We start from the raw sequence: 24,549 nt of genomic DNA, 5'->3' as shown, positions 1-24,549 counted from the left end.
TTAGAGGAGAAGAGAAACATAGAGAAAGGGGGGTGTGTGTGGTCGGAGGTGGCAACTAGCCTCTCCTGGGAACTCACTCCCTGCCAGGCACCTGTGCAAACTCTCCCGTAAAGGTCCCTGAGCCTGTGGAGTAGGCCCATTTACAGGGGAGGAGATCCAGGCTAAACATGCCATGCCCAACGCCACCCAGTGAGACGGGTGGCAGAGCCTGGGGTCCCCAGCTGCGTGGAGGCTACAGATTGCCAGGCCCACTGTTTCGGGGACACCAGTCTGCTTGGGTTCTGTGGGGCTCCCAGTTGGGAAGGCCTTGAGTTTGGGGTGGGGGTGGAGAGACGAGCCGGGAAGGTCCAGTGGGCAGATGGCCGTCTGGGAAATGACCGTCTTTGTGGCCTAACAGGGCCTGAGGCTCCATCACTAAGGTGGACCGGTCAGGGACAGGGTTGGATGGTCTCGCCCTCCTTCTAGGTTCTAGCAGTTCTCACTCTGTGGGTCGTGACCCCTGGGGGGGTTGTCAAGTGGCCCTTTCATATGGGTCACCTAATTCTTAACAGTAGCAAAATTACAGTTATGAAGTAGCAACGAAAATCATGTTATGGTTGAGGGTTCACCACATGAAACTTGTATTACAGGGCCGCCGCATTAAGAAGGTTGAGAACACTGCTTCTACGACCAATAATCTTAAATCTATGCAATCCTGGGGACCACACCGGTCCCCATCGGCCCAGAAGAGACCCCGACTCCTCCTCCGGATGGCTTGTGTCTGGATTCAGGGGTAGGAAGCACACCCCCAACAGCCAGCCAGCTTCCAGCTTGACCAACACAGTGACACATGGAGCTATACTGCCTCCCAGGGGCGCCTGAGGGGGAGAGCAGGGATGGACGCTGAGAAGCCAAACCCCCTGATCCCATTCCCAGACCTCACAGATCTGAGGTCAGTGGCAGGTGGGCAGAGGGCTGGGGGCAGGCCATTTTAATTTCCCAAGCAAATGCCTGGGCCAAGTTTTTCAGTGTAAGGCACAGGGCAGGCGGTGATTAGAGAGGACGGAATCTTTTGTCCTGGCTCACAGGGAGGGCAGTGGGGGGATAGCAAGGCTGCTGGGAGTCTGGTTTGAACAAGCGGATGGGGGACCAGCTGGGGCGGGGAAGGAAGGACCGCGATCAACGCTCTCCCGGTCTCCCCTCCACACCCAGGGACAGCCCGAGCCTGTGTCTGGTTGTTTCTTTAATGGGATGCGGACTCATTCACAGAAAACAGGAATGCAACCGCAGCATGGGACGGACGTCACCTGGAGCTCTAACACAGAGACCAGGAAAACAAGTGGGGGACGCAGAACACAGCCCCACCCCAGACAGAGGGCCGAGAGCTGCACCTCCACCACCCTTGGCATCTGGAATGTTCCAGTGGGGGGTCAAGGGCAACCCACGGCCCCGAGCTGGAAACACGGTGTAAACGAAAGGTTGTGTGGGGACGTGTGCTGAAGACTGGATGGACGGACACTGGGAAGCCCGCCCTGGTCCAGAGGGAGGCTGGGTCTGGAGCCCCATCTTCCTTCCTTTGTCTGCCGACAGGGACAGGCGTGGGGCTCCCTAACTCGCATCCAAATAGGTGGGGGTCTTGGGACCCTCCCTCCCTTTCACCCAGGGGGGCGTTCCTGAGTGGTGTCAATGGCACTAAGAGGCCCCAGTGGGGCTTGGCAGGACTAGGGTCTGGGAGGGCAGGACGGATGACACGGAAGGCCAGGTACTCGTCCCTCCAATTCTGGTGCCAGCATCAGTCTGGGGGTGGGGGGCGGGGGGTGAGGGTGGGGAGTGCACAACAGGATGGGGAGGGGAGGGGACCTCTGCAATGCAGGCTGAACCTCGCTGCTTAAGAGCCAGTTGCCCCGGCCTCCTGCAGGTCTTAGCACCAAAAGCACCTGGCACCAGCTGGCCGTCTCCCACCCCACACCCCATCCCTGACATCACCATCCATCCTGGCTGACTGGAGGGCAGTGATGGCAATCAGGTACAAGCCCCCTGAGCACGGGGGTCCTGGTGGGAGACAGAGCACCAGGGCTCTGGAGTAGGAGCCTGGGTGGAAGAGAGGGCTTAGGAGCCCCCCCCCCCCACAGGCTGCAGAGGAGGGGAGGGATGGGCAGGACGCAAGTCATGGAATGCAGGAGGCAGCAAGGCCTTCCCTTCTTCCTCATGAAGAGGGACCAGGGAGGAGCCAGGAGTGCCGTGGGCGGAAGGACCAACACTGAGATAGCAGCAATGTGGCCACTGCAAAGGCTTCAGGGGACCAAGTTTCCTCCCAGCAGTGGGCAGGGCTCAGGTACCCCACAACTGTCCTGGGCCAGGTCACACAGTCCTGCCCCCATGCAGCAAGGTTGGGGCTTGGGACCCCAGCTGTCCGGGGGGCCAGCACAGTGGCAATGGCGGCTGTGGGCGCACAGCTTGTGCTAGAAGACGTATATCTTGTCCCGCTGCACGGTGTCCAGGTCATCATCCAGCGTCAGCAACACCTGAGGGGGAGGGCACGGGGTCAGGCATAGGAAAGGGGGCACCCTCCCTGCAGGGCAACCACAACACTCTCGTACCAGGAAAGACCCAAACATGGCGATGGAGGAGAGGAAGTGCCAGATGTCGTGGTCATCAAAGAAGTCCAGGAGGATGCAGTCTCGGTTGTGCTCCCGTGACTCTGCGGGGGTTTTCTGAGGGCAATGGAGGGAGGGACTCCCTGTCAAGCTCTGTCCCAGACCCCCAGCCACCCACCCACAGGAGACGCCCTTCCCACAGAGCCGGCTCCGAGGATGGACGCTGGAGCCTGTCCTCTCTCCCACTGCCCCCTTCAGAGACTCCTGTGCTTGCTCAGAGCACAGGGAGGTGACACCTCCGGAAGCCTCCAGCTCGGGGACACGTGAGGGCCCCTCAAGCTCCCCACGGCATCCCCCTGCCCCTAGCCTCCCTGCTCCCCCAGAGCTCCCCTGGGTCTCTTTTGTTTGCCCCTCCAAAGCACCACAGCCAAGACTCAAGGGCGCTGGCTGCCGTGACCCATGGGCTGCAGAGTGTGGCCCCGTCATAACTGTTATCTAACATACGATGCCCGCCTGACATGCCCGGGAGCTTCTGTGCCACATGCTGGCAACCATCTCTGGCGAGAGCCACGGCCTGGCTTCCTTTAGGCCGCTCAGCATCTTCGCCTAGCTCCCTGGTGCATGCACCGAGGCTGCCTCTTCTGCTCCTGCCACTGGACTGCAAGCCAAGTCACAGCGGCTCCGGGCCACAGGGCCCTTGTCTGCCACCACCACTCTATAGCCAAGAGCATGACCACAAATCCTCTAGGAAGCCTTCCTGGACCCCCCAACTCCGAAGGGTCTTCATCCTTGGACCTCCTGTGCATCCTCTCCGACCCACTGTGCTGGGTCCCCTCACTGCACTTGGCACACTGCAGACAACCAACGGAGACCAACAGTCTCTCGTGGGCTGGGCTTGCAGGGCCTGTCCATCAGACTTCATTCTGATCCTGAACCTCAAGCCTGACATGACGGGGGAGGGGGGCGGCTCTCTTCTCCAAGGGGGTGGACCTGGACCTCATGAGCTCACACGCCTCTGTGACAGACTCCCTCAGGAAAACACAGAGCTGGATCCCTTACTTGTTGGCTTCGCCCTGCCTCTTACCTGCAGGAGGATGGCTCACCTGCCAGGTGCTGAGTCCCTGGAAGAAGAAGAAGAGCGCAAAGCCCCAGACCACGGAGGTGCCGGCGATGCAGAGCAGGGGGATGAGCTTGATCCTCTCCCCACTGCGCAGCTGCGGGGGGCGGGGAGGGGAGAGCTGGATGAGGAGCTGGCCGCGCCCCCCAGCTCTCAGGGGAGCTCCCCCAACCCTGGAGGTCTTGTTGAATTCAAGACCCTCAGATCACACAGTCACCTAGCTCAGCCTGTTCCCGGGCTAACAGCCTGGGGTCCTTACCCCTGATGTCCATCACATCAGGGCAGCCATGGACTCAAAGGTCGGAGAAGGCAGAGGGTGCTGACCAGAGGGCAGGTGGCTCCTCTCATTTTGAAGGAGAGTCCCTGAAAGTCCCCTGGGGTCCAGTGTCCCTTCTTCACTTCAGCCCTCGAGGCCCTAGCCCACCACCGACACAGTGATGGACCTCCTCTCAACAATTTCTGCACTGAATGGGGACCTTCCCACCTTCACCCTGAAAGGCTACCGGCCTCATGGGCCATTCTGAGAAGCTGGAACTCAGGAAATGTCTTTGTAAGGTGCTGCTGCCTCCCAGGGGGCACCTGCCTCTCTGAAGACTTCACTGGAATGGACGGACCCGCGTCAGGGCGGCCCCACGCACCTTCATGATGATGTAGAAGGCGAAGTACAGAAGCAGGTTGCAGATGCCGATGGCCAGCAGGTAGGAAGCGAAGTCGTTGGGGCGCATGATGAGCCCGTAGGCAGCGCTGGCAAAGGCAGGGAGGGCTGGTGAGGCATCGGGGCAGGAAGGGCTCCCTCACCAAGCTGGATTGTGATGTGGGACCAGGGCTCACACACACCAGCGAGGAGCCCCCACCTATCGCTTCAGCCCCCAAACTCGGCAGTTGTCGCTGGGCCCCCCAGGAGCCACAGGCTGGCCACACCCCAAGCCATCCACCCTGCCAGACTCACAGCGACCAGTTGATGATGTTGCCCACGACCAGCAGCACCATGCGGTCCTGGGGGGAAAGCAGAGACAGACGCCACAGGGCTGAGTGGGGGCGGGCAGCGCAGAGCAGCTGGTCTCCAGCCCTCCCCCGAACCAGTTGTGCGACAAGAAGGGTGGGGCCGGGCACAGGGCAGGTACCACGTAGAGGGGCCCGGTGCACTGCCGGATGCAGTCAGTGTAGAGGACGTGAAGGATGCGCCGGAAGATGCCCGAGTCTGCGGGGAGAACGGGCGGCGCTGAAAGGCCCAGCTGCCCCTCCTGCGGGACCCTTGCCCCACAGGGCCATTCCTTACCCAGTGACTCCTGGAGGGGCAGCCTGTCCCATGAGGCCACCCACTGAACCCTAGCCACCCGGGCGCCCGCCCCCGCCGCCCGGCTCCCCCAGCGGCGCAGGGCCTCACCCAGCTTCCAGCGGCCCATGTAGTAGAGCTGCGTGCTGAGCAGCAGGGTGGCGGTGATGTGGATGACGGAGAAGACGGTCCAGAATACGGTGTTCCCTTTGCCAAAGACCTGCGGGTGGAGGCCCCAGGCATCAGGCCGCCCTTGTGTGTGGTGGTGGGAGGGGGCTCTGGGACCTGGCCCTTCACCCAGAGGAGCCGAGGTGGTGGCTGCCGGGCCTGGCTGCGCACCCCTGGGCTGTTAGGAAGTGGGAGCGGCTGCAGAGGGGCGAGACGCTCACCACGCCCAGCACAGAGAAGAAGATGACGATGGCCAGGCAGGCGTAGGCGCTGTAGGCGCTGGCGTTGATGTCCGGGTGCCGCTTCTGGTACAGCTTGAGCATGCAGAGCCCGGCAATCATGTACATGAACGAGGTGTCTGTGGGCGGAGCGCCGCGTGAGCCCACCGACACCCAGCATCTCCCCGCTGGTCACGGGGCCAGCAAGCGGTGGGTGTCCCGGGCTGGGCTCATCAGATCAGTGTTCTCAGTGCATGTGGGCACCCTGGCAGCCAGGGACGCTCGGCCCACGGAAGCGCGAGCCTCTGAGGGCTTCTTCTCTGTGTGCGAGCAGGTGGGCACGTGCAGGCAGCCAGCAGCCCTGCCACCCGTCCCTGGCTGGACTGAGCCTCGGGGTCCCTGCCTGCGGGGCATGGGGAGTGGTGGCCTCACTCACCAAACTGGAAGTTGGTGTAGTTGGGGCAGACGTGGTAGCAGGCGCTGAGCAGACCCTCCATCATCAGAGCAGTGCCCATGGCGTAGAAGAGGCCAAAGTGCTTCGGGATCCCGCATTCCTGGGGTACAGAGGGGGAGGGGGAGAAGCGGGCTGGGGAGGGGCCCTCACGTGGAGAGTGGCTGAGGGCAAGGGGCGGGGGCTGCTCACCAGGGCGTAGAGGTCGTTGCGCAGCAAGGCCCTGTTGTGGTTGATCTCTCGCTGCAGGATGATGAGCAAGAAGAGCAGTCCCAGCAGGATGTAGCCCAGGTTGCTGACGATGTTGTTGAAGGCGCTGCAGGACACACCATGCAGGGCACGCTGCTGGCTGGGCCTCGGCCCCAGACTGGGTCCAAGTCCCAAGGGGCTCCTCTTCCCCCGCCCACCTCCCGCGGATGCGCCCTTTGCCTGGGGACAGGGGCCTGCCAGCACTGCCCCCACCTGAGGTTGCCCAGCGGGTGAGCGCACAGGAAGTTGTAGTAGCAGATGTCCTGATTCCCTGTGACATTCACCACCTGCAGGGGGAGGGTGTTAGAGCGCACAGCCGGAGGGACGTGGGAGCCAGGCCCTGGTCACTCTGGCCAGGAAGCCAACGACAGGAAGTACCAGCGGGGCCAGCAGGTTTCTGCAGGCTCCGTGGCTGGGCATGGCTGACAGCTGGGAGCCCAGGGGTTGCTGCCCACAGGACGGAGAAAAGAGAAGGGAAATCCTTGCCAACTCCCAGTACTGTTTCAGAAACCCCACAACCCCCACTGGTGCCACCCTGCCAACCACGCTTGGGGCAGTCATATGCTTTGCCCAGTTCACCCAGCCCAGGAGGCAGAGGTGGGATTTGCACCCTGAGATGGGTCCGTGCTCTCTGCAGAGCCCAGGCTGGGCAGAGGTCTGCTCCCACCCTCACCGTTTGGTAGGTGATCACCAGCTGCACCACGGGGAGGGCGTAGAAGACAGCGATGGTGGCGATGTTCCTGGGAGGAGGGGAGGCAACAGTGAGGCGGGCAGGACCCAGGAAGTCCCTGCTAGCCACAGACACCCAGAGCCGCTGGGCTCACTCACCAGAAATAGATCTGGTACTTTTTCCGCAGGACACGCTTGTCCTTCCGGGCCAGGTCGGCCACGTAGAGGTATTGCTGAGGGGAGGCCGCAGTGAGCCCCGCTGCTGACCCACCATTCGGAGGGGCAGGTATAGAGACCACCCCCGCTGCTGCTGCTGTTGAGGCCCGGGGGCTGAGCCAGTGTCCTCTAGAATCCCCCTGTCCCAGGGACCTCCCTGTAAGCTGCCCCATGGAGTCTCCCTCCCCCCCACTGGGGAGCCGCACCTGACCTTGGTGCGAATGACGTTCTTGTCGGAGTCAATGTCAGCCAGCGTGTCATAGTCGTCCTCCTCCACGGAGCTCATAGAGTCCAGCCTTGGCCGGGTGCCCACCGGATCCAGGGGCCGGTCTGAGGAGGCAGTACAGGGAGCAGGCTTGTACTAGCAGCCGAGGGCACCCCAGGTGCGGCTGGGCCTTCTGAGGCAATTGTCCCAAATTGAGAGTAGGTGGAGGTGAGGCAGAGTGGGCCAGGGCTCAGAGCAGCGATGGCTGTGGGCTCAGCCTAAGTCCACAGGGGGTGGGAGCAAGGGGGGCCTCTGCAGGGAGGCCCCCCTGGCTTTGCTCCCGGCCTCCGTCCGCTTGCTCACTGACCCAGAGCTCACTGACCCAGGACTCCGAGCAGACCCCCAGGCCCAGCAACAGGGTAGAACTGGGCTGTGGCGGCCATGCTGATTAGAAGGTGCCCTGTCCTGTGGGTTCTGAGCAGACACCGCCTTGGCCCCCACGGGGTCAGGACCCTCATGGCCCTGGAGGACAAGCAAGAATGAGAGGCTGCCTCCTTTACCCTGTTTGCCTCTGTTCCTTTTAAGAGTCACCTTGCCGGGTCAGAGGCCGCAGGAAGCCAGCGAGTAGGGGCCCAGGCGGTGGCTGGAAACCAGGTGGGACACTAGCCCCCAGTCCCAGGGCTTCGCATCTGCCCGCCCCAGAAGACACAGAACCGGCAATCATTGGCAGCAGGGGAGAAGCCATGCACAGAGCAGCATCTTTCTGGGCCCCAGAGCAGGTGCTCCAGTGGGTGAATTGCCCTGGCAGCAGCTGATTAGCCAAGCAGCACCCCCGCTCCCCCACATCTACCCATGGCAATGCACAGCTGCCGCATCTGGCCAGAGGGGAGGCGCCGCTTGAACTGGTCGAGCCCTTCAAAGGAAAGGGAAAGTTACCGGGGAGCTGGGGTCGCAGGAGCCAAGGGCAGAGGGAGGAGAGGGCCTAGGAGACCAGCAGGCCCTCACCTGGGTCCAGCATCTGACAGACGAGGCCACCACCCACCAACACCTGTCACCCAGCCAATGCCAGCCCTTCACCACACAGCCACCAGCCCAGCTGGGTCTCTCACCTTGGTAACTATAGGACAGGTCCCCGGTGCCCACGCTGTCCAGCAAACCATCTGTGGATCCGGAGCACTTCTCTGTGGGTCGGGGTAGCAGCCAAATGGTGAGCAGGGGAGGGGAGGCTGGGCCCAACCTGACGGGGCTGCCTAAGGGGACTAGGCCTCATGGGAGTGGACGAGCTCAGCAGAGTCGCTGGCTTTGCCACCTACCGAAGGAGCCGTAGCTGTAAGCCTCATATGGGGAGCTGCCAGGGAAAGCATCGGCCAGGACCCGAGGGTGGCCTGCAATGAGAAGCCAAGGTCCCTTAGCCCTGGAAGCAGAGAGAGGAGACAGGAAGAAGCCAGAGGAGACTGGCCTCGAGGGGCCAGATCAGCCACATCCCATAAGCACCTCTGCAGGCAAACAGGCCTGGTTCCCCACCACCCCTACCTGCCCAAGCTCCCCCATGCTTCCCCAGGGAAACATTCGCTGCCAGGTGGCATACCTCAAAAGACAGTGCAGCCAAGGAGCGGATGTGGCTGAGCTGTGTGAGCAGCTAGGATGGACACACAGCACCCGGCCTGCCTGGTGGCCCCACCCAGGCACCCAGCACCTCACTGCCCTCCCACATCTGGACTGTGCCCCTTGCTGGCAGCCCCTGGAGCTTACCAAGGAGAGAAGCTGAGAGAAGGTCCCAAGCAGGAGGGGGTAAAGTGGGGAGAAAGGAAGAGCACAGATCAATCACTCCAGAGGCTGTGAGCTACACCGCCTCGAGCAGACCGAGTGTGAGCGAGCAGGCAAGCAGAAATCAAGGGGTGGCCGGAAGGGGCTGGACACAATGTCCCAGCCCCATCTCCACCTTGCTCCCAGGTGAATTTTCCCGAGGTGCCCAGGCCTTTCTTCCCGAGGCCCTAGGGCAAACATCCACCAGGATCACCTCCCTGCCCAAGCCCCTAGGAGGTACCACTTTCTGGGCAGGCTCGGTCCATGGCCATCAGCAGGGTCTTCTTCTGCCTGCAGAGACAGGATCCGGGGGCTACTCAGGTGGGACTAGGACGAGGGTCCCTCCAACACTGGGCTAGGCTTCCTTCCACCCTACCCACCCTATCTAACCCTGCTCTCCATGCAGGATCCCGGGCTGGGAAGGACGCAGATGCCAGAGGAGGTGGGGTGTGAACCACACACCCTGCCCGCCATTCCACCCAGGCCTGTGGATGGCGAGGGCAATGATGGTGGGCCGGGCTGAGCCCTGACTTGGCAGCCATCTTTACCCCCCCACACCCCCTTTCCCCATCTGCCCAGAACACCTCCACTTTACCTCCAGTTTTCCCAACAGGCCAGGAGGATGGTCAGCAGGTAGAAGGAGAGAAATATGCCCAGGCAGAAGAGCATGCCACCAACGTAGGCATCAGCTGTGGGGAGGGAAGCAGGGAGGGGCTATCAGCACTGTCCATGGCTGCCCCAGGTCCACACGGGCCCTCCGAACCTGGATTTCCTCCCCAGCCCCCTCTCGTACCACCTCTCCCCTCAGATGCAATGGCCCAGCGCATCTCAACCACCTGCAAGCCCCCAAATGTACCACCAGTCTTTGGCAGGGCCCTGTCTTTGCTCATGTTACTTCTGCCGCTAGAATGCCCTCTCTCGCCTTGAAAGTTCTCTGTCTTGTGATGGAGTCTAGTGAAACCTGTGCCATCCCAACCACCCTCTCACCGCACGGCTCTGTGACGCTTAGCTCACGGCCCACGTGGTACAACCAACACCACTACCCAGCCAGATCGCAGAACCTTCTCTTCTGTGCATCAATCGTGGCTCAGAACACGCCTCAGGCACAGGGTCCCTTGGGAAGCCATTCCCACCTGCTCTGAGCTCATCCCGGCGGCCAGCACGGGGTGGCCACAGCCTGGCCCTCAGCACAGGAGCCCCTGACCCTGGAGCCCTCACCCAGCACCTGGCACACAGAGGTGCTCAATAAATATTTGCTGAACAAATACCCTATGTAAAAGACACTTCTTGCCCCACCCAGCCGAACCCCTAAAAGTGATTTTAGTTTACAGGGGGCAGGAGGGGTTCCAATCTTTTGGTCCATATTTAATGGACACTGGCTTGAGGCCTGGTCCTTACTCATTAATTTTGTGCTAAACCTCACAACTCGGCGGGCCCAAGGGGTCTGGTCTGATGGGTCTGTGGCACAGAACAGAGGCGGCCGGCGAGGCTGCAGTAGTGCTCGCTGGACGGCAGGGGGAGACGCCTAACTGCGAACTTTCTATCTCCAGTCACCGAGCCTTCCTGCCAAGGGACAGATGCATGAAGCACCTCCTGGCCCTCCCCGTCTGGTCTCGCAGCCTAACCAGAATGCAGCCTCCTGAGTAGGGCCTGGTCGCTGTCCCCTGCAGAGAACACCCCACGCCCAGGCCACCACCCACACTCACACGTGACTGCTCGAGACACTAGCACCGACAGGGTTTTCTGGCGGTGCCCTTGATCAACCGGTTCATCTGGAAGTGAATGCCACATGGTAATGAAAGGGCTGCTGGAGCCCACAGCTGGCGGGGCCAGGCCTCGAGGAGTCCAGGGCCCACCAGCCAGCCTGCCAGCCCCACGCTGGGTTCCTCCACCTGCCCATCCTCAGCCAGGCCCAGGACACACCACGTACCTTCCACAAAAGGGTAGTAAGGCAAGGAGCCCCCGCAGGCCTGGTCTTCGGTCTTCACAACCACCACCACGTAAAAGCTGTTGCTGGGGAAGTCCTTGCGCTGCCAGGAGACAATGACAGCCGTCAGCCGGGGAGGGTCTGCGTCGCTGCCATCGCCAGCCCTGGTCGCAAACCCTTTGCACAGGCTGGGCAGCGCGCTCCTCTCTGTATGTGTTCTGATGCGGCTCAGATCCTAACGGAGGCCTTTCCCCCAAGTGCCCTCCACATCTCCATGAGCCAGGCTCAGAGGCTGTGGCACTCACATGCTGCCCACTGACAGGCTGGCGGCAGGGACAGCGGGCCCACTAAGCAGCCACAGCCAAATCTCTGGATGGCAGAAGGTGGAAACATGGCTCACCCGTCCTCCCCTGCCCCCGGCACAGGTAGCCTTGAGAAGCCCAGCCCCAACTAATTCCCACTGAGAATATGAAGTACATATGGCAGCCTGAAAGAGTACCCTCTCCAGGGATTTCAGGAGACTCCCAAGTCTCCGTCTTGTGGGGAAGGGAGGGAGAGGGCCGAGGAGGAGGAACGAGAGCTCCTGGTCACCTGGCTATGCCTCTGGGGGACTGTGTGTGGTTTCCTACCTGCACGGTGATGGCTGCCTTCTTGGTCATCGTCTGGTACATGCCGATGAAGGCCACATTGTTGTCCAGGTCATAGACAGGGCACTACACCCGGAGGATGGAAAAGGGAGGTGGACAGAGGCTGACTTAGGGCCCTAATGCTCACAGGTGGGGAGGTGAGCAAAAGGGTCAGGCCATGGCTTTCAAAAGATACAGCATCTGGGGTCTTAAAAACTTGAAGATAAACAAGCAGTCATCTAGCTGAGAAGCATCAAAGCCCACATGGAAGAAGCACACCAGCCTGTGTGATCATGAGGTGTTGATGGGATCAAAGTATCAGGCATCAAAGACCCAGAACAAAAAATCATATCAATGTGAATGAGGGGGAGCGTGGAGCAGAGACTCAAACCCATCTGTAGATAATTGGACATCCCCTTACAGAAGGGTCACAAGGAAGAGACGAGGCAGTCAGGGTGCAGTACAGCACCGGTGAAACTTACAACTTTCCTCTAGTTCTTTAATGCTTCCTTCCCAACACTATCATGACCCCAATTCTACCTTACAATCTGGCTAGACTGGAGCATGTTCATGGGTACAGATAAGAGCTTGCAACACAGGGAATCCAGGGCAGAGGAAACCCCTTAGGACCAATAATGAGAGTAGCGATACCAGGAGGATGGAGGGAAGGTGGGGGGAGAAAAGGGGAACCGATCACAATGATCTATATATAACCCCTTCCCAGGGGGACGGACAACAGAAAAGTGGGTGAAGGGAGACAGTGGTGGGTGTAAGGCATGGGCAAAAAATTTCAAATTATTAAGAGTTCATGAGGGAGGGAGTGGAAGAAATGAGGCACTGATACCAAGGGCTCAAGTGGAGAGCAAATGTTTTGAGAAGGATGATGGCAGCACATGTATGAATGTGCTCGACACAATGGATGGCTAGATGGATTGTGATAAGAGTTGTACGAGCCCCCAATAAAATGATTTAAAAAAAAGAAATGGTCGGTCCACTTACCAGGACATCCTGGACAGAGATGACCGAGCAGGGGAACGCCTTATTGGAGGTCACCTTGATGATCACCGAGTCTACACCTTCCGGGAACTCATATTTGAAATACTAGATGGAAAAGTGCGGGCCAGGGGAGGGGAGGCCTGAGCATGACGTGAGGATGCTCTGTCCCGTTAGGCGATGACCCAGAATGCTCTCCAGGTGGGACAGGGGTGTTCTCTGGGGACAAGGGCCTTCATAATAAACAGTCCTGACTGTACATGCTTTCCTCTACCTCAGCCGGGCGCTCAGGACACAGAGCCTGGGAGGTAAACCCACGTCTCTTACTGCCCATGATGCCTGTCCCTTAACAGCTTCAGGTCAGAATTTCTATGTCGAGTCCCCCCATGGAAACTTTGGCCAACTGGAAAGTCCCAGCAAGACCACTGATGTGCCCACTCTCAGCCCCGGCTCTGCTGTTCCCCTCTTGGGGATAGCAGACAGGGACATTTTACCTGGGGCTGAGCTGCTGTGGTATTGAAGCTGAAATGCTCCCCGGTCCTGCAGGGCAGAGATGAGACACCCCCACACCCCACGGTCACTTTCGGGCTTGGTACAGAGGCCCGTGGTCCCCATGCTGCCCCATGCTGACCTGAGCACAAAGTCATCCATTCGGCTGACTCGGAGCTGGTACGTGGTGTTAACTGGGGACAGGGTAGACACATCCACGTAGAAGAATTGCACCTCGGACTCATTCTTTGTGGGGGGTTGACACAAGGTTCGCTCCACCTTTTGGTAGAGGTACTTGCGCTGATACCTAAGGCGGGAAGCAGAGAGTTAGGATGAGACTACTGCCCCAGCCTGGTGGCCACTTCAGGGACCAAGACCTCACGCCCTCCAATCTGGTCTCCCCCATGCTCTACACCCCCACCCACCAGAGTGACAAACTGAAGGTTTGCTGACTTGGCCTTCATGTCCTGATGGGCCTCTTGCTTTAGAGAATGGGGAAGAGAAACTGCAGAGTTCTTGGGTGTTCTGGGACTGGGCCACCCCCGCTTCCGGGTCCCCGGGTCCTACTCACAGCCCTCGCAGGATGAGAGGCACCTGGAAGGACACCACAGCTTCCTTCTGGCGGACCACGAAGAGCAGAGGGGCGGCGGCCTTCTGCTTGTTGAGGACATTCACAGACACGCGTACACCCTCCGTCTGCAGGGGACGTGGAAAGGGCCCTCCGTCAAGCTGTGGTGTGTCTGTGTCTACATCCAGACGTGCAGACCTGGAGCTGTCCCCCACCCCTGGCTTCGTGTTCTTGTCCCCTCTGTGCAGGAGCTGTGCAAGGCACAATCCCACTGGACCCGTGGGTATCTCCGGAAGGCCTTGTGCCTGGCCACCGAGATATAGTTGTCGTTTTCAACAATTATTGTGGGGCGCAGGCTTTGGCAATGGTGGGAGCCAGGTTGTATCTCCAGCTCTGGTCGATAGATGGGACTGGAGAGCAGGCCCTCCACATCCCTGAGCCTCAGTTTCCCCCTCTATAAAGCAGACACAGTCTCACCACCGGCAATCTGGAGATATTTTTAAAAACTCACTGCCATCGAGTTGATGCCGACGCATAGCCACCCTATAGGACGGGGTAGAACTGCCCCTGTGAGTTTCCGAGACTGTAACTCTTCACAGGAGTAGAGAGCCTCGTCTTTCTCCCGAGGAGCAGTTGGTGGTTTTGAACGGCTGACCTTGTGGCTAAGCAGTCCAACATGTGTAACCACTACACCACCAGGGCTCCCTATGTAGTTACTAAGTGTATAGGGAAGAAACCCTGGGAATGCTTGTGAGTAGGCTGCTCAAACCCCAGCCCCTGGGGCCACAGCCATGGGCCCTTCAGATCAAGGGGAAAGGGGAAGAAAGGAGGTGGCTGAAAAGTAGCAAGGAGGAGACCAAGCTTCAGAGAATGAGGCCTGGCTGCACACCCAGGACTGCCACAGAACTCCAACGCCACCCGCCACCCCACCGCAGTAAAGGTAACAGATGTTCCCCCTCCACTCCCCTGCTCTCCGGTAAAGCCAGGCAGTGGGGAGTGAGCGAGGAATCCCCCAAACAGCTCTGCCCAGGTCGAGGCTGCCCACCTGGCTCCGCCCTGTTCAATTCAGAGCTGGTGGGAGAACGGAGCGAGCGAAAAGCCACCATGAGAGGAATCTCCACAGTGACGAACAAACAAACGCCCTCTCTCCCCCACCAACATCAACTTGCAGTTCGCCGTCTCTCCGCCATCCTCACTCACAACCCAGTTGGCTGGCTGAGGCAGGAAGCGGCTGGGAAGGTGCTGGTACTGTCTGAGCCTGGGAAGTTCTCCCTCCATCTCCCTGGGGAGCCCCAGCTGTAACTTGTCTAGGTGAAGCCCGGCCAGTCGCCTTCCTCACTAGCCCCCTGGGTCTTGGGGGGCCAGGCCCAGTCACCCGGCAAACTTCCCCTTCCCGTGCACTCGGTTAGATTCTGGGAGACAGGGTGGTAGGGGCAGGCTCGGACCCCAGCAGGTGCCGTGGGGCGGAGGCAAAGGCTTCCAGAGATCTGAGACGGAGACAGCGTCAGAGACAGTCCGAGCCTCTGGGAAAGAGCGCGCAAATGAAGGCTAAGGGATGGTCAGAGGCTCCAGTGATTCGTGGATCCCCTGAAAGGAGCCACGAGAATGGCGAGCCCTGGCCGGCTCGCCCGCTGGCCACTGCCCCAGCGCGGGCGCTTGCTCACCCGGTTGCGGGTCACTGTTTGGTTGAAGGTGTAGATGCTGACCAGCTCGCTGTTGACCTCGTCTACGTAGGTGCGCTCAAACTCGGCGTCTCTCTGCGAGACGTTCTTGGGCCCCAGATGGCTCTCCGCCGAGGCCACCAAGAGCACCAGGCAGGGCCAGCCCAGCGCGAACATGGCCCCCGCAGGGCAGCAGTGGCGGCGGCGGCAGCAGCGGCAGCGGCAGCGGGCAAGGCTCCTCCGAGACGGGTTGCGGCTGCGGCCGCAGCTTCCAGCATCGCACTAGGACCAGAACTTTAACCCCGGCCTGAGATTAGGAGTCGTCCCCACCCTGAGGCCGCCGACGCGCCCGCCGGGGTCCTGGAGGGGAAGGGGCGCCGGGGAGGGAGAGGGCAGGGGAGGGGAGGGAGAGGACAGGGGAGGGGAGGACCCCGAGAAAGGACCCAGCTCGCAGCGCCCGGAGCTCGGCCCCAGTCCAGGGCCGGGAGGGCGAGGGGCGGCTGGTTGCCGGGAGCCCGAGGACGCCAGGAAGAGGGGGAGGAGGGGGGAGGCTCGGGTGGCGGGGTGGCCGGGGGGACGGAGAGGCTGAAGGTGGGGGGCTTGATGGGTGGTAGAGACCGCACGCCGAGCGCGGCGGCGAGTTTCCGGGCGCTGGCCCTTTAAGGACGGGCGTGCGCGGCGGGGCGGTAAACAGCGAGGCGGAGGCCCGCCCGCTGACGTCAGGGAAACTGACACACTTATTTAAAGGGCCAGGTCCCGGGTTTGGCCTTAAAGGGACCGCAGCCATCTGGCTGGAAGAGAGTCGGGATGGACTCCTCCAGCTCCTCCGCTCCCGCCCCCTTTCCTTATCTGGTCGGTTCCTGGAAGCTGAGATTGGAACCGGAGGCGGTTACTATGAAAGGACTCCAGGTGTTTGGTTCTGGTTCACCAATTCTTCTTTCTGCACAACCTGGCTAACCCGGGGTGGTGGGTGTTAGCGACTGTAACCGTGGAGTCCGCTAACACCCACCATTCTCGGTGTCTTGTGGTCTATTAAGAAACGAGCTGATTCCAGGAACCCGAGCAGAAGGCGAATTTTGAGAATGAGGAGGGCAAGGAATGTATAAGGGTGCTTTACTCGATTGATAGATATATGGATTGTGATAAGAGTTGTATGAGCCCCAATAAAATGATTTATTAAAAAAACTCCTTAAGTGGAGAGCAAATGCTTTGAGAATGATTGGGGCATGGAATGTATGGATGTGCTTTATACAATTGATGTATGTATATGTATGGATTGTGATAAGAGTTGTATGAGTCCCTAATAAAATGTAAAAAAAAAAAACTCAAAACACGTCACATATTTTATCTTTGTAAACTATAGTGAACTCAACAGGGCCTATGGAGTTAGAACTAATTTTCAAAAGAAAAAGACATTATTTTCAAAAACATAGTAGGGTTAAACAAACAAGACTAGAGAAATGCACATGAAATTTTGATGTTATAAATTAAGGCTGCTTTTATTTTAATAAGTTTGATTCTTAAATGTAAAAAAAAAAAAACTACAAAAAACCGAAGATCTCCTGGGGGAATTAGGAAACATGACGGCCTGAAGGCGAAGCTGGGGCAGAAGGCATCCTGCTGCAGCCCCACAGCTTCAGCTGCCTTCTGGACTTGCCGCTACTTTATCCTCCACTGTGGATACAAAGATACAAAGGAATGTAGTCACATCGAATGTCAATTGGTGGAAACTTTTCTACCAAATATGCTGGCGCCTCAAGAAACTGCACCCATACCAGAGTCGATTCGGATTCACAGCAACCTTACAGGACAGAGTAGAACTGCCCCTGTGGGTGTCTGGGACTTCAGATCCCCAAGAAATGTTAAGCCACTGCACCCCGCATTGACCCTTAAGTTGGCCAGTTTACAGCCTTGGAAACCCTAATAGGCAGTTCTGCTCAGTTCTCAAGGTCCCTATGAGTCAGAATCAACACAACGGCAGTGGGTTTAGTTATACTTAGCACTGTGATATTTATAATAGAAAGCATAAAGCCATGCCTGTAATAACGGCACAGTTCCATGCACTATTAGGAAGGTATAAAAACGCTTAAATGATTAAGGGGCATGTGAATGGTGAATTCCAGATAAGATACTGTATAAACAGTATGTCCATATAAACTGAAGAAATTGCTCACCAAAGTTAAACGATTCATTCACAACAAAAAGTTCAAAATTAAACATTCAACGATTATCTCCAATCTACACATGAGTTTTAAATAGTAGAATGTTTATTTGGTGCCAGCCAGCTGAGTCTGCTGAGAAGGACCCTGTGTACAAACAACAGAATGAAACGGTCCTGCGCCGTCCTCACAATTATTCGTGTTTGAGTCTATTGTTGCGTCCACTGTGTGGATCCCGTTTGCTGAGGGCCTTCCTCTTTTTCACCGGCCCTCCCCTTTACCAAGCCTGGTGTCCTTCTCCAGGGACTGGGCTCTCCTGAAAACATGGCCAAAGTACCTGAGACCAAGTCTCACCATCCTTGTCTCCAAGGCAGTGGTTCTCAACCTTCCTAATGCTGTGAGACCCTTTCATACAGTTCCTCATGTTGTGGTGACCCCCACCCCCAACCATGAAATTATTTTCGTCGTTGCTACTCCATAACTGTAATCTTGCTACTGTTATGAATGGGGCGACCCTCGTGAAAGGGTCGTTGGACCCCCAAAGGAAGTATGCATTTTCTATAACGTACATCGATTCCTTTTTTATAAGCTGAATTTATTACCCAACTCAAACTTGCTGCCACTGAGTTGATTCCGAGTCTTCATCTTTCTTCCTGGAGCAGCTGGTGGTTTTGAACGGCTGACTTTGTGGTTAGCAGCGCAGCCAAGGGCTCCTCCAATTTATACTAGATACATTGAAAGGCAAACACACCCTAATGAAGCCCCTGGAGCCAGGCCTTCTTAAGGCCCTCCTGTTGCTGGCAAGGTCCTAGCCGCCTCGACCACTGCCTTAATACCTGCATCACTGTTCCCGTGAAGACAGCTCTACCTTCTGACTAGTCATAATTATGTATTTCTTCCTGCAAGAAACACTTAGCAGTGCGCAACTACTTAGTCACGCTGGTCAGCTGGTTCCCACCCCATGAGGACACATTCAAGATGACCCAAAGCAAACCACAGGAATGGGAGAGTCCTGTGCGGTCAGGAGGCTGAAAACCTTAGCAGCTTCCTGGCCCACCCCTCATTTTACTGAAGGGGCACAGTGGGGACCAGAAAGGTCAGCTGAGACTTGTATGCGTTCCCAGTGGAGCTGGCCACTCCTGGGCCAGTTGGATCCAGAGGACAGCCTGAAGTCTCTTCACAACAAGCCCTCCAGGCATCCCGCAGCCCAACTTGGAAAATCTGTGTAGGGCTTTCATATTCCAACTGGACTCTCCCATCCTTAACCCCGCTCGTCTTGCCAGATAATCATGCAGAAGTCTAAGAAGTCCTCCCACACAGAGTTGCAGCTTCCTACTTAGAACCATTGAGCATGTAGGTTATCATGTGCTTGCAACTTGGCTGGATGCAGCAAGAACCACAAGTTGAGTCTGCCTGCCTAAAGAGCGAAATGGGCTGTGCTGAAGGGCACCAGACTAGACTCTAAACTCAATACAGCTTAAGCTTTTCAAGTCTGGCGTGTGGGCTTTGGGGCCGAATGAGATACAGCCCTCTCTAAATTGCACATATTATTCACATAGATCTAGGAGCTGTTTCAAAGGGTACAATTCAAGACCCCAAACCTCAGCTGTAACCTAAGTCTTCAGTTTATTAAGTCTTAAACAGGACCAACGCACATCACGCAGATGAGGGATACGCTTAACACAGGGTCGTGATGGCAATCAAAGGTTTGGTAAGAATCAGGGACTTGAAAGGTCATGCGAGGGCAAAAGAAACTCTCAGAAAAAGCACGACTGACAGATCAATACAACAGTTACAGGTGGAATACAGAAGTGAGAACTGGACCTGGACTGGGACCCCTTACATTGTCACACATGCTTAGGCTTCCAGATCGCAAGAGCCAGGGCTTGACTCTTGCCTATTGGAAGTCAGTGGCCTGATGTCCATTAAAGAGAAGCACAGGGAAGCCCCTTAGGGAGACCTCCTACAGGGTGGTAGTAGGCGGTGGGTGGAGGTCATCTACTTCCCAGAGCACTCGGCCTGAGGGCAACGCGGGCCAGAAGGAATTCAAATGGAAGCTTAATCAATCCACTGAGGACTCTGCTAACGGGATTTGGGGCTCTCACTGTTCTCCATCGCCTCTTGCCAACCTGGGGCTCAGAGGTCAAGCTCTAAGGCAAGGCAGAACCCAGAAATCTGCATTTTAACCAGCACCCCTGAGACTATTAACATTCCTACCAGTTTGCTCCCTTTCTCCTGGCAATATCTCAGGAGAAATCTGCTCAAGTCCAGCAAGAGCCTGAACCCCCGCTCCATTTGAAGTCACAGGGAATAGCCGTGGTGTGGAAAGGGCAGGGAGGTTCAAGGGTGTTCTTAATATGCACTTACAGCTGCAGACTCAAAACACTCCTGTAAGACAGTAAAACTGCCCCTTTGGGTGTCTGAGACTGTAAGTCTTTAGGAGCGCAGGAAGCCTCATATCCTCCCCTCCCCCAAGAAACGTCTAACCCACCTTGTGGCTAGTAACTCCCTGCCTAACCCCCCACATCACCAGGACTGCTCTGAGTCAGAAGCCATGCACTGACCGTTAGTGTGGGAAGAGCAGGGTGCGGCAAGCAACACAGTAAAAGGATTGGCAGAATCCAATCAAGTCACTTAGGAATTTGGAGGGAAGGGAGAGGTGGGTGGCAGAATCAAATCAGACTTTAGAATTAAGTATTCAGATAACTTTAGTGTTTTTAATTTCAAAGAAGTTTAACCCAGAAAAAGAAGTTGCGAAACCAACTCTTCTGAATGGATTGGACTTCTTCTTTGTGAGCATACAAAGGGCTCATTGTGTCCACTCCACGTGGAGCTCAGACCAGCCCTGGGAGGGCAGCATGGCTTCCAATCATGGGACTTGGGCTCCTTCCCAGGGCTGCCCTTATGTCAGTGGGCCTCTCTCCAGGGCTGTGAAAGCTGAATGCACCATCAGCTCTACCACTCCTGGGATGGAGTCTCCCACCTGTCACATGCCTTCAGGAAGCAATGGGAAAGGCTGAGTTGTGGTGGTGGTGCTGCCAGGTGAGCCTGGGACTGCTCACAGCAAGGTCAGCGGTGCAAACACACCGGCTGTTCCACCTGAGAAAGATGAGGCTATCTGGACAAAGCCTTGGAAACTTTACAGGGGGTCACAGAATCCATTCCGTGAGTCCACTCCTGTGTCGTGTGCCTTGGGAAGGTCACCTAAAGTCCCACAGCCGGGAAGGGCCCAGTCTCATTCCCATCTTCTAGGGAAGGGCTGGCCCTCCGGCAGCAAACAGCCTGAGCAATCAATAACAGCTAACATCGCACCCCTCACGAAAAAGAAGGGGATTCAGCCGTCTCATAGGGTTAAGTTAATCAAACGTTAGACCAGCAATGATGTTATAAATATCCAAAGGGCCCTGAGCAGAAACCAGATTGCCCAGCCCTGTCCACTAGCGCACACTGGAGTCGGGCGTGGCTGCACTGAGTCTAAACAGCCAGAAAGGGAGGCAAAGACTGCAACTGAAAACAAACACCAAACTCACTGCCATCCAGTCTGTAATGCTGACTGATAGCGACCCTGTAGGGCAAGGTTTCTAACTCTAACTCTTTACAGGGAACAAAGCCTCATCTTGCTCCGTATAGAGCAGCTGGTAGCTTAGAACTGCTGACCTTGCAGATACCAGCCCAACACAGCCCAGGACTCCACGTGGGGTTCCTGCAAAGACTACTAGTTCTGACCACATGGGGCAAGGCTTTCCTTTTAAAAAAATTTTTTTGGAGGCGGGAGGCAAGACTTTCTATGAGCGATAGGTCAGCCACTTTCCACTTCCTAAAACAGAGCTTTCTCATCCAGGCTGGGAAATACGGGCAGCACCCTCCAGCCCTGCATCTGGTTCCCTCTGGTCACGTAATGGAACCAACACAGAGCTTTCCAGGAAATGAGGCTGGGCATCAGGTTGCTGCAAAGCAGATAAATAATTGAGCAGCTCGAATCTGTGCCTCCAAGATCGCTGATAAAGATGAGCCAGCCCTCCTCCTATTTCAAGGCGGCGAAGGAATCAGAAGATGCCTCTTATTCCTTTCTGGCTCTATCCAAAGCTATGTGCAGACACCTGGTCTTTATCCCGGGGAGAGGCTCCCCTTGCTGCATCCTTGCTCAGACACAAGGGGGCTTCAAAAACAGGGGGTAGGGTTGTGTGTGGAAGGGGCTGTGTGGAATGAAAAGATATTAAAAAAAAAAAAAGTACCGACTCAGGTAAATGAACAGACTACAAGAAGTTCAAGTTCAAGGTAAGGGATGGGAAAATACAAACGGAAGCAGGGCTTTGGATGTTGTAATCTAATGGCTTGACCTCGATCTGTAAGTTAATGGGGATCAATGAATGTGACGTAGAACATCAATGTGTCATGAATTCAGCGGGGGTGCAACCCTGAAAGCACACCCACACGCATATGTACACTCGGAAGGCCTGTCACACTGTCAGCAAGGCGGAGACTACAGTGTAACTCCACTGCTGCTTGGGGGCAGGGGCACTCTGTCCCCATAGTGCGGGGTCAGCGGGAGTCTGGGGCTGGCTCAGCTCACCTGCGTTTATGTATCAATTAAACTCAATCAGCTCGACGTGGTGTGAACAAAAACCCAAACTCTGCCATTAAGTCAATTCTAACTCACCCAATGGGTTTCTGAGGCTGTAAGTCTTAGGAGAGTAAAAAGCCTCATGTTTCTCCTTCAGAGCAGTTAGTAGTTTTGAACTGCTGACTTTGTAGTTGGTGACCCAGCTCATAACCACGATGCCACCACGGCTCCTGTAATGTAAGTCAAGGGCACAGCATAAAGTCTGGCCAGAATCACAGGGACTGTGTACAGCAAAGCATTTAAGGCAGTGGTTCTCAGCCTGTGGGTTGAGACCCCTGTGGGGGTCGAATGACCCTTTCACAGGGGTCGTCAGATTCATCACAGTAGCAAAATGACAGAGATGAAGCAGCAACGAAAATAACTTTATCGTTGGGGGTCACCACAACATGAGGAACTGTATGAAAGGGTCTTTGCCTCAAGCCCATGTAAAGCCTTGGAGTCAAGCCAAGATTTCGCCTCTGCCACTGCTGGAGAACAGTACTGGTAGGTGCATTTCCCTCCTGCTGGTTTTAGATGTTTCTACACTTGGGCTTGTTCTGGGCATGGAAGAGGCTCAGGTGGGTATTTGGAAAGTGGAGCCAAGCTGCAGGACCCAGGCTGCTTGCACACCCCTGGTGTGATCGAAGGAGAACCGGGGAGAGGCAAGGCCTGGGGTGGGCGTGGCAGGGAGGGAGCTGGTGTGATCGGATGTATGGAAGGGAAGCATTAGAAAAACCAAAATACCTCTATGTGTTATCTCCAAATGTTCTCGGCCACTTCACGGGAGGAGCATCTCTGCAAAGTGCTTAGTGGAGACACAGCAGTCGGAGCCGCTTGGTTGCATCATCCTGGGTGTGTGTCAGTTCTTGAAGGAGCCTTGGTGGCGTCGTGGCAAGGCCAGCAGTTCGAAACCACCAGCCTTCTCCACAGGAGAAAGAGAAGGCTTTCTAGACCTGTCAAGATGTAAGCTTGGACACCCACAGGGGAAGTTCCTGGGGAGTCGGCTAGGAGGCAGAAAAGTCTGGATGGCAGTGCGTCCTCAGGATAGGCCTCATGGGCAGCAGGGTCCTGTCCCTCATTCTAGTTCCCATTGCAGTCTACTTTAGCCTGGGGTGGGGGGGTAGGGGGAGAACTCTGTGCCCCAAGTGTGCTGTCCTGTACTCTGTGGTCACTCACCAGCTCTGGTAAGGCAGCCCACAGGGTCGATGCACACTAGCCTGTCAGCAATCTACTCCAGCCTTGTTTCAGAGTGCACTTCCAAGGAGGCAGGGCACTTTCTGAAGGCCTGATATGGCTCAATCACCCAGCAGTTACTGTCTACTCTTCGGGGCTTCCTTCCCTCCCGCAAGCCTCATGAGGATCCCTGGAAAGCTGGCAACTCCTGCTTTAAAAGCTGTCCTGTACTTCCAAGTGCACTTACACTTGCCCGTTTCCTTTAGAGATCAATCTTATTTTCCGTATCCAAGTACTGCTTGCTGCCACTCTGAACCTATTATCCCCAGGGAGGCATTGCACCAGCTCCTTCAGGCATGCCACCCCAAAGTCACCTTGCTGCTGTGGGCTTCGCAAACATGGTAGCCGGGTAAATCTAAATGAACTCTAACGAAGCGGACGAAGGAGACCTGGTGCCACTGAGGTAGGCACTGGACTGAAACTGCAAGGCTGGTGGTACAAACCCACCATTTGCTTGAGAGAAACGACGAGGCTGTCTGAAAGGCTCAAGTCTAGGAAACCTGATATATAATCCTACGTCAAAACTGATGTGGTGGCCAAAAAAATTCTAACTCACTGCCATCAAGTGGAGAAAAGGTTGAAGTTGTCATAGTTTGTTGTCTTAGTGGATCCAGCAGCGATGCTCTTGGAGGCAGCAGTCAAGAGCTGCCTTAGGGAAATGCTGCACAAGACCTCTTTGAGTAAGGATTTACTTTGAGGACCAAGCTGTGCCTGGCCCAAACCCGGGTATTTTCAACCGCCCCATATGCCTGTGAAAGCCGGGCACTGAGGGAAGACCGGAGGTAGAAGGGATGCATTTTAATTATGGTGCCAAAGAGCATTCAAAGTACCAAAGGACAGACATCTGTCTTGAAAGTACAACCAGAGTGCTCCTTAGTTCAGGCTCCTTAGTTCAGTGGTTCTCAACCTTCCTCGTGCCTCGACCCTTTCACAGTTCCTTATGCTGTGCTGACCCCCAACCATAAAATTACTTTCATTGCTACTTTATCCCTGTAATTTTGCTAGTTATTAATCAGGAGACCCCTGTGAAAAGGTCATTCAACCCCCAAAGTGGTCTTAACCCACAGGTTGAAAACCACCATCTTAGAGGGGAGGGAAAGACTTTGTCTTACATGCTTTGGGAATGTTGTCTGGCAAGACTAGTCTCTGGAGGAGGGCATCGCATTGGGTAGAGGGGCAGTGAGAGAGAGGAAGGCCCTCAAGGATATGGACTGACCCCAGGGCTGCAACACTGGGCTCGAGCCCAGGAACACAGGTGAGAAAGGTGCAGGATGGGCAATGTTTCGTTGTTGTGCAGAGCCATTTCGACACACCTAACAACCTGACAAGGTAGAGCTGT

General features: G+C 56.5%; 1 protein-coding gene across 2 annotated transcripts; it reads right to left on the bottom strand.

The window, feature by feature from the left end:
* Window positions 1–3: 3 nt before the first annotated feature.
* On the bottom strand, window positions 4–15,850 carry SIDT2 (SID1 transmembrane family member 2). 2 transcript variants are annotated; one of them, XM_075546638.1, is made up of 27 exons: window positions 15,219–15,850; window positions 13,558–13,682; window positions 13,129–13,293; window positions 12,992–13,037; window positions 12,504–12,605; window positions 11,508–11,591; window positions 10,882–10,981; window positions 10,658–10,723; window positions 9,547–9,640; window positions 9,193–9,242; window positions 8,459–8,530; window positions 8,255–8,326; window positions 7,996–8,058; window positions 7,152–7,270; window positions 6,884–6,957; window positions 6,729–6,795; window positions 6,269–6,342; window positions 5,999–6,122; window positions 5,792–5,909; window positions 5,359–5,495; window positions 5,081–5,189; window positions 4,818–4,894; window positions 4,643–4,689; window positions 4,332–4,437; window positions 3,680–3,790; window positions 2,580–2,693; window positions 4–2,504 (listed from the first exon to the last, which is right to left on the bottom strand). In XM_075546638.1, the coding sequence occupies exons 1-27, from the start codon at window positions 15,390–15,392 to the stop codon at window positions 2,442–2,444; spliced, it is 2,553 nt and encodes an 850-aa protein (XP_075402753.1). In that variant the 5' UTR covers window positions 15,393–15,850; the 3' UTR covers window positions 4–2,441. The 2 variants fall into 2 exon arrangements, with proteins under 2 accessions (XP_075402753.1, XP_075402754.1); XM_075546639.1 differs by lacking the exon at window positions 7,996–8,058 and having other exon boundaries at window positions 6–2,504; window positions 15,219–15,848.
* Between the last annotated feature and the right edge of the window lie 8,699 nt (window positions 15,851–24,549).

This window comes from Tenrec ecaudatus, chromosome 4 (assembly GCF_050624435.1).
Source record: "Tenrec ecaudatus isolate mTenEca1 chromosome 4, mTenEca1.hap1, whole genome shotgun sequence".
NCBI lineage: Eukaryota > Metazoa > Chordata > Mammalia > Afrosoricida > Tenrecidae > Tenrec > Tenrec ecaudatus.
The sequence above is the reverse complement of the archived record's forward strand: the minus strand, read 5'-3'. Positions and strand labels throughout refer to the sequence as shown.